Source organism: Chrysochloris asiatica, unplaced genomic scaffold (genome assembly GCF_000296735.1).
Source record: "Chrysochloris asiatica unplaced genomic scaffold, ChrAsi1.0 scaffold00081, whole genome shotgun sequence".
NCBI classification, from domain to species: Eukaryota; Metazoa; Chordata; class Mammalia; order Afrosoricida; family Chrysochloridae; genus Chrysochloris; species Chrysochloris asiatica.
The window spans coordinates 305,744-315,841 of NW_006408599.1; the positions used below are offsets into that span (position 1 = coordinate 305,744).

General features: G+C 40.7%; 1 protein-coding gene across 1 annotated transcript; it reads right to left on the bottom strand.

Annotated features, from left to right (window-relative positions):
* Positions 1-7,096: 7,096 nt before the first annotated feature.
* Positions 7,097-8,035, bottom strand: LOC102835212 (olfactory receptor 50-like). The gene has a single exon (XM_006865715.1). It carries the CDS (start codon positions 8,033-8,035, stop codon positions 7,097-7,099), a length of 939 nt encoding a protein of 312 aa, XP_006865777.1.
* Between the last annotated feature and the right edge of the window lie 2,063 nt (positions 8,036-10,098).

Sequence of the window (10,098 nt, forward strand, 5' to 3'; positions counted from 1 at the left end):
TTAACTAAAGATCTCTCGTGACTTCATATTACATCAAGAACACCAATAACAAGCACTCTCTAACACATTTACTATCTGAAAAAAAGGGTAAGGATACTACATCATCACAGCTGAAGCCTAGAGAGTAGGACAGTTTCTGGACCTCTTCGTCTTCTGACCCAAGGCAATGAACTCTAAGCATCTTTTTCCCCTTAAAGTAGTCTGGTTAGAAACTGGACGATTGGTTGTGCCCATGTGAAACTGTGCAAGACCCATGCCAGAGAACTGTAAACAGAGAAGTGCTGTTCTCTCCTGTTTTCCCCATCGTATCTTCCTGGTGGCCAGAGGTGAGGCTCTTTTCAGCCCCCAGCAACCAGATGGTTAGGAACAACTCCCTGTCACCTCATGCTTCAGTTACACTTGGACCACAAGCAGTCACTTATTGCATCCATTCCTATCACAGTCATGTGATTACAAGTCACATGCTCAGTTAACACAAGACACCTGTGCCTTCAGGAACCACTGTCACAGGCACCCATGTACAAACTGTGTGACAGGCTCCTCCCCACTCATGTGCACACGCTCCCGGGGATTGCATGGCAGGCAGTATTGCTGCTCACCCTGCCTGCACCTGCTCTTCAGGACCAACAAACACAGACCCATGCCCACACTCACTGCAGTTAATTCACCCACCCACAGATGGAAATGGCCCAGAACAGCCAAAACAACAAAGCAAAACAAAAATCAAAGTTTAACAAATGAACACAAAGTCAACAAATAAATACAACAATCCAAAATACCTTAGAGACAACAACAGAGAACTAAAGAAACAGGATAAGGTGACACAAGCAAGTGACCAAAATAAAGATACTGGAATTCTCCCTGACAATCTGGTTATAGAACTACCTAACAATATATATATAGCTGTGGTAGCATAGTGTTTACGAATCGGGCTGCAAACCTTAAGGTTAGCGGTTCGAAACTACCAGCCGCTCCGAGGGAGAAAGATGAGGCTTTCTATTCCCGTAAAGATTTACACCCTCGGAAACCCTGTACAGGGTCGCTATGAGTCGGAATCGACTCGACGGCACTTAACAACAACAATATATATAGATCCACTATTAGTGTGTCAGTTTGTCATACTGTGGAAATGTGTGTGTTGCTATGATGCTGAAGTGTGGCACTGTAGGATAAGCACTGGACTCCTAATCACAAGGCTGAGGTTCAAAGCCATCAGCCCCTCTCTGAGCAGGCTCACACTATGAGTCAGAAGTGACCCTGCAGCACTTAACAACACCACCAAAGATGCTGAGAGGTATACCACTGGCATTTTAAATACCAGCACAGTTACCCATGGTGGAGAGGTTTCAGCAGAGCTTCCTGAGTATGAAAGACTAGGAAAAAGGAGAAGAAAACCACTTCCAAATGATTTTTGTTGTTTCTGTAAAATGCCATTGAGTTGAATATAGGGTTTCCAAGCAGCAGCTGGTGGGTTTGAACAACCAACATCACAAACATCTTATGAACAACAGTGAAATATTGCCTGTTATTGTGCGAAAAGGTGAGCCTCTCAGATTGGAAGAGACTCAAAATATGACTGGGTAACAGTTACCTACCTCCTCAAAGTAGAGTTGATCTTAATGACGTTGACAGAGCAAAACTTTCAGGACTTTAGTTTGCTGATGGGGGACAACTCAAAATGAGAAGAATCAGCTGCTAACATCCATTAATAATCACAACATGGAGTATAGGAAGTATGAACCTAGGAAAATTGGAAGTGATCTAAAATGAAATGAAACACATGAAGATTGATATTCTAGGCATTAGTGAGCAGAAATGGACAGGTATTGGCCGTTTTGAATCTGACAGTCATATGGTTTACTATACTAAGATACTGACAAATTGAAGTAATACGGTGTTGCATTCATTATGAAAAAATGTTTAAATTTTTATCTTGAAGTACAACGCTGTCTGTGATAAGAAAGTATCCACATGACTACAAAGAAGACCCTTAATAAAATTATTATTATTCAACTTTACATACTAACCACAGGAGCCAATGATGAAAAAATTAAAGAATTCTACCTACTTCTTCAATCTGAAGTTGACCAAGCATATATTCAAAATGTAATGACCATTACTTGTAATTGAAATGCAAAAGTTGGAAACAAAGGAAGAATCACAAGTCAGAAAATATAGTCTTGGTGACAAAGATTCTGGAGATCACACGATAGAGTTTTGCAAGACCAATGACTTATTCATTGCAAATATCTTTCATTCATATAAATTTGTATGTTGAGCAAATAATCCTACAACTCTTGTGGTCTTTGGTCTTAGTGTCAAATGCATCAAATCTGTACTTCAAATTATTTCTAAATTCAGGTGGGATATGTTCAAGGTCATATTTTGGCTCTCATGGACTTGCTTTAATTTTCTTCAGCTTCAGCCTGAACTTGGATATATATGGGCAATTGATGGTCCTTGTTTTGGCTGATGATATGAAACTTTTCCACAGTCTCTTTCCACAGATGTATTCACTTTGATTTCTGTGTATTCCATATGTATAGTTGTCTTTTTTGTTGTTTAAAAATGGTATTTGTAATGAAGAAAGCATTGGTCTTGCAACCAAAGGGCACATTCTGCAAGTCTGCCTCCTGGCAGCCAGGACACAGCATTTCTCTTTCAATGAGTCCTTATCTACATATCTACTCAATCTCTCCATGTCATCACCTCTGCCTCCATCTCTGGTGTTGCTGCTTCTCTGGTTAGGGTCCCATGTTCCGCTCATGCTCTTCTCTCTTGATAGTCTTAGAGTCCTCTGTTCCTGGAATGTAAGACTAACTACTCCCCGCTTATTGTTACACAACTTCTACCTTTACAGTTGTGACAATCGCAATTAGGTATGGTAACAATTACTTACTATTGAATCAAATGAATCCTATTCCCTTCTCCTTTCAGCAGACCCATCAAGACAAGAGGAAAAGTATCCAGTGGGAACTTTACTTCCCATACACACTCTAAAACTAAATTCTCTCTTGAAAACTTCTAAACTAGTCACATCCTGCCTTTATAGCCGATCCCCTTTCCCTTCCCTGCCATTTTAGGTAGCCAATATCTAAATTGCCTGTCCCTATCAACCCTGTGTACAGAGATGATAGTTTTGATCTTTGATGTGAAGACTACTTCCCTCTCAGTATTTTGAGCTACTACATCCGTAAGTATAGGTCAAGTTCATCAAATTGTAGCAATATACACTTGCTTCCTTTATCAAACTTCTTTATCTTCTTCTAGTAGAGTTCTGATCATCAAATCATCATCAAATGGGTATTATCTGAAAGTCTGAGCATTCTTGTGCATCTCCCCTCAATTCTTTATCAGCTGGAAGCTTCATTTTTGGCTCTAGCCCTGTGTGGCTAGGTCTTTGTCCATGGACTCAGGAGTCTCCAAGTTTTACTACCCTTCAGACCAACCAGCCTACAAAAAAAGACTTTTGAACAGTGAAACTTATGTTCAGCATTATTTAGAATCCAGCCTTTTAAAAGGCAGTGCATATACATAGCAGCAAGATAATGATGCCAAGTTCCTTGCTTGGGAATTACACTCAGCATTTCAGCATCAAGCCACCGTAGCTTTGAACTGTGTCTGTGAATACTATAAACAAACAACCAAACCCACTATGACAGAGTCAATTCTGATCTATAGCAACCATATAGGACAGAGAAGAGCTGCTCCTGAAGGTTTCTAAGGCTGGAAATCCTTACCAGAGCAGCTGTTTCATCTTTCTCCTGAAGAACGACTGGTATTACCAGTACTGCCAACCTTCCACTTAAAGCTTACATAGTATCAGGGTCTTGGAGAGTAAGAAGATACTAACAAAAGGCAGTATAACTTAAATCTTTTCATTTTGGCATTGTGAATCCAGCTAGCTAGACAATATCTAAAGAATCTAATGGTCAGTTACACTCTCTGTTAATTTAATAAGATAAGGACCCCCAGGAAGAGGAATTTGGACACATCACTCTGATTTTCCTGTTTCAAACCTGGCTTTTCTGCTGTGGATGACGAGGATTTAAAATAACAGGGTCTGAGAAATGGGGATTATGACTAACAGATGCTCACTGCAACCTCTATCTTATGCAATGGGTGAATTTATAGAAATATATCAGTACATGGTTTGGAAGATTCAAGATTTGCTTGAATCTTCAGAATATCTCAGTCTAGCCACAGAGAGAGATAAGACTCCAAGAACTAACAAGCTCTTATTCTGGGAAAGTTACCCATTCAACTACTGGCCACAGCTGAGCTACCACTGGGATCTGGAATCAAATGACACTGCCTTGCGTTTATGTATTAGTGAGAAGTCTATGCCTTAGAGATGAAGTGTTCTTCTCATATATTACCCAAAGTGGGATACTTCTGAAACTAAGTTGGGAAACTAGTACAAATAACACCAGAGCAACAGACACAAACTGATCATTTGCTACTCATCCAAGAAGGTATAGCCATTTGTTTAAGCAGGGTTTCTTGGTTTTTAATTAAGTAAAATTCAGATAACATAAAATTAACAATTGTAAAGTATTGCCCTCGGTGACATTTATTCCATTCAAAATTCTATTCTATCACTTCTCTAGTTGTGGTTGGTGGTACTTATGTGCCGTGGAGTTGGTTCCGACTCATAGCGACCCTGTACAGGGTTTCTGAGGCTGTAAATCTTTATGGGAGCAGAAAGCCTCATCTTTCTCCCGTGTTACAGCTGGTAGTTTCGAACTGCTGGCCTTGAGGTTAGCAGCCCAATTTGTAACCACTATGGTACCAGGGATTTCTAGTTGTAGTTCACCCGAAAAGGAACCTCATACCCATTAAGTGTCACTGTCCATTTAAACTAATGTCTCTGGAACAACAGGACTTAGTAAACAGCTCACATCCTGATATATAACAGTGCTCCAGAATCCAAAAAGCATCCTAATCCTCATATAAATGGCTAAGATACACCCACAGAGGAATGGACACCTGAGAAAGAGGGTTTGAGTGCAAATAATTTACTTTGGGGGATCCTAAGATGAAACTTGGAGTCCTGGTGTGGTGCTGTAGGATAAACACTGGACCACAAGGTCGTTTGAGATGCAAGGTCAGCAGCTCAAATTAACCAACCTCCCCTCAGAACCCTTATACAGGGTTGGTGTGAGTCCAAACCAACTCGACGGCATGCAACAACAACAGGATGCAACTTAAAGGGATAGGGAGTGAGATCGAGAAGGATGGCAACTATTCAAGGGTATGTTATTGATTAGATTACAGCTGGGGCTAGCTGGAGACCAGTCTGCCAAACATGCCTGGGAATCAATACAAAACACTCCTTAAATTGTTTTATCAAGAGGAAGAAAAACTATAGTTTTATATCCCATCCACCAATCAATGATGGCTTTTTCAATGAGGTGCCATAGGATAAACATTGGACCACAAGGGAGGTTTGAAATGCAAAGCTGGCAGTTCAAACCCACCAGCCACTCCTTGGAAACCCTTTACAGGGTCACTGTAACTCAGAACTGACTCAATGACATTAATCATCAACAATCAGCAGCAATGAATTCCTCAACACTTCCAGCTGGTCCCACATAGAAGGCAAACTACACGTATCTAGACAGAGAAAATCCTCGGTCAGAAGATTGTTGGTACTTAGTATAAGAAAGTCCTTGTCATATTCAGAAGCAGTGAGAAGCCATGGAACATGACAGGACATGGCATATTCTGCTATACTTCATCCAATGGCCACTCATATTCCTTTTCTTCAAGTAAAAAATGCTATAAAGTTGACCTGTTACTTCATTAGCAGGATCTGCCAACCTCATAGAATCATATCTTGGGTTTTCTTTGACCAGTCTGCCTTCCAAAACAGAAAATGAGGGTCTATTTAAATGTCGCATGAGCTGTCTGACTTTCACACACTGTCCTGAATTGTTAGGCCACTCACTTGAAGGTTATTTCCTCCCACTTTGGCATCTATTGTTGTTTCTGTTGTTAGGTGCCATCAAGTTCGTTCTGATTTATAGTGATAGTTTGTATAACAGAACAAAATACTACCAAATCCACCATCATCCTCACAGTTGTTCCTAATTTGAGCCCAATATTGCAGCTCTAGTTATTAACAAAGGCCAACCAACTCCATACCCACTGCCATTAAGTCGATTCCAACTCATAGCAACCCTACAGGGCTGGATCAGACTGCATCATAGGGTTACAGATGCTGTAAATCTTTACCAAAGCAGATAGAATCCAAGTAGTGACTGTTGGGCTTGAACTACTGACCTTGTGATCAGTTCCCCATCACTTAAACCACATGCCACCAAGGCTGCTCTACCAACTCTATGGATCGTATAATTGCCAAATGCAAGTAATTCTCAAAGTGCTCTATTTATTTCATAAGGCAGTGATTTCCCTCTCACCAATATATCAATCCAATTAATCAGGTAAGAATCTTGGTAATTATGATGCTGCTGCATACCACAGTTGTCACATTCCTAATAACACAGTAATATGCTCTGTGACCAGCAAGTGATCCTAAACCAGAATCCTGTCCTGAGTGGCTTCATAAAACAACTTTTTTAAAATTTTCTTAGGGTGAGGTCCCCCAGAGGTCGAGTCTAGGAAAGTATTTGAATAGAAATGATTTATTAGGAAGAGAATTTCAGAAAGACCCAGTAGGAAAGTAGGTGTCTGAGACATGAAAGGGTACACAGACAATACATTGATTGTATGTTAATAGAAAGTTACCGCTGAGCCTCCGTGTAATGGTTTTCTTACAACATGCCTGAGTTGTCCCATGCAACCGGTTCGATAACTGGAATTGTTTTCACCAGTTCCTTTCTGTCCATGACTAAGAGATTCTTCTGGAACCATTAAGTCTCTATCCTATTTGGCCTGTCCTAGAACAGACAACTTTGCACCTGTCCTCAGTAAGAAGTCATCAGTATGAACAAGGAGTGTGAATGCCATAGGAATATGAGAAATGTATCAGTTAACTTTATGAAAAAAAAAAAAAAAAAACCCAAAACCTGATGGCCTAAAACAGCATTTTGTCTGCTCACAACTCCATAGGTAAGCTTAACTTTAGTGAACACTATGGTGAAAGTGTTCTTCTACTGAGTATATTTCCCAGAGCTCCTTTCATGTCCCGGTTCCTCAGACTATAGATAAAGGGATTTAGCATGGGAGTAACCAGAGTGTATAATACAGCCACAATGACATCTTTGTCATTGGAGTTACTGAGTGAAGGAAAAAAGTACAATCCAATAATAGCCCCATAGTATAGAGACACCACAGTTAGGTGGGAACCACAGGTGGACAAGGCTTTACAGATCCCCTTAGTGGAGGGAACTCTCAGGATGGTGGCCCCAATGTGGCCATAAGAGACCAGGATGCATATGAAAGGAAGGGTAATGACCACCACCCCCACAGTAAGAATAACCAGTTCATTGATTGTGGTGTCTGAGCTGGATAACTTAAGTAAGGCAGAAAGGTCACAGAAGAAGTGGGCGAGAGTGTTTTCTCCACAGAAAGAGAGACGAGTCAGGAGCAGGGTGTGCAATAGAGCGCTGGCAAAGGATAAAACCCAGGACATGATTACTAGCAGGAAACACAGGCTCTGACTCATGATGGTGGTGTAGTGGAGGGGGTGACAAATGGCCACATACCTGTCATAGGCCATTGAAGTGAGAAGGAAACTGTCAATATCTGCAAAGAATAAGAAAAAATACACTTGGGAAATGCAGCCAGCATATGAAATGGATTGGCTGTGTATCTGCATGTTTATCAGCATTTTGGGGGCTGTGACTGTTGAGAAAGAGATATCAGTGAGAGCCAAATGGCTGAGGAAGAAGTACATGGGGGTGTGAAGGCGAGAGTCCAGCCTGATGAGCAGGATAATCAGCAGGTTCCCCAGCACTGTGCTGAGGTACATGCCCAGAAACAGGGCGTAATATATGCCTTGTCGCTCTGGCTGGATGGGAAGTCCCAGAAGGAGGAATTCAGACACACTGCTCTGATTACAGCTCCTCATCCTGTTCTTGTATTTTTCTGTAGATGTAAAAAGAGATGGCAATGTGAAACAACAAGAATTCATTATGACGGTCATATCGTGAGAAAGTGTACTTGTGTTTGAATTACACAGTATTTGAATCATGCTTTTTGTTCCACTAACATGTGACCATAGACCTACCTACAAATCAACAAAAACTCTTTTGGAGTAGCTGAAATTCAGAGTGAGTTGTCAGTTCAGATCAGACCCAAATTTAAGATTAAGAAACTAAAGTAACTATCAGTTGTTAGAAAAGTAAAAAATAATAATAATTGCCTTTTATTATATTCTAAGTCATGGTCACCCCATGTGTTACAGAACAGAACTGTACCTCACAGGGTTTTCAAGGCTGTGACCTTTTGGATGTAGATCACCAATTCTGTCTTCTGAAACATGGTGTGAGTTTGCACTGCCAAACTTTCAGTTAGTAAACTGAATCCAAACTGCAAGACAGACAATGTAATCAGTGTAGTGGTTGTTGTTGGTAAGTGCCCTGGAGTTAGTACCAAGTCATAGTGACCCTATATAGGGTTTCCAAGGAGGGGCTGGTGGGTTTGAAGTGCTGACCTTGTGGTTAATAGTCCAGTGCTTATCCTATAGCACCACGCGAGGACTCCTCCTTTAACCCTCCCTTCTGATTCTTGTCATACACTCTGATTCATGTTTCATTTCCACGGATTGCATAGGATAAGACAAGCCACTGGGCTGCTCTCCATCTCTCAGATCTCCTGATTTGCACACACAGTAAGAAACATCGTAAGAAATTAGCCAAGGTAAGGACATTAAGCACAGAAATCTATGGCAACTACATGAAGGATCAAGTGGCATACTTTTCAGCATCAGTCCTTCCTTAACAAAATTCTTTCTATTCCTCAACATTTTCAGTCTACTATTACCTTTTCTGAAAGGAGCTCTGGTAGCATAGTGGTTAGGAATCGTGCTGCGAACCCGCAAGGTCAGTAATTTGAAACTACCAGCTGTTACACATGAGAAAGATGAAGCTTTCTGCTCCCGTAAAGATTTACAGCCTTGGAAACCTTGTACAGGGTCGCTATGAGTCGGAAGTGGCTCCACGGCACACAACAACAACAACATTACTTTTTCTGAAGTCCTGGGGTAGCACTGAGGGTTAATGCACTGGACTCCAAGGTCTGTAGTTCAACCTCACCAGCTGCTCTTTGGACGCCCTACCTATACAGAGTTCCTATGAGACAAAGTGACTTCACGCACTTAATAACAACAACATTATCTTTTCTATGTAAATTTGGATAGGATGGAGAGAAAAACAAATCTAATTTCTCTTCCAAGTTCCTACCTTATTTTTTTTTCTAATTCCAATTAGAGTTCTTTTGTTGAAGTCTTCAGAACACCAGGAATGTCATTGACTTTTCCAGTTTCATCCTGAAAGTGTCGAAGAAGATCTTTATAAATGTTTGTCTAGCTGACTTTCTGGACTCCTAGTGTGGCACTGTGGGTTAATGCGCTGGATTGCAAACTCAATTTGAACCACAAGATCGGCGGTTCAAGTTCACCAGCTGCTCCTCAGAAACCCTATACAGGGTCGCTATGGGTCACAACCAACTCTACGGCGCTAAACAATAACAACAAGTTGGCTTTACTATAATAACACCTTCTCATTATCCCATGATCTTACCCTAACTTTTGTACCAGTGACTCATGCCTGATATTTTTCTTATCATATCTGTAACACTTCTGCTTTATCATTCCTTTTTCTTTCCACTTCAGGTCCATTAGACTTAGACCAGGATATGTGAACCTTTACAAAATAATAAGAAACAAAAACACGATGATTCTAGTTACTAAAACACAGAACTCATGTAATGTATAAGGACTACTGATCAATCTCAACATCATCATCTGATATCAGAGAGTAGCTTCACTGTAGGAGTCATCAATGTATGAGGTTAAGCAGTGATTTCATTATCTTCTAATTATCTCAACATGAATGACATGGTCTCTAAAATCCCTAGTTCTTCAGCCCTCTATACTTACAATCTTGTTTGTAATTGGTTTCCTTGAATTGT

What these genes read in the sequence shown, in the direction of transcription:
- LOC102835212 (XM_006865715.1), bottom strand. Translation starts at nt 8,035, where the DNA reads ATGAGGAGCTGTAATCAGAGCAGTGTGTCTGAATTCCTCCTTCTGGGA.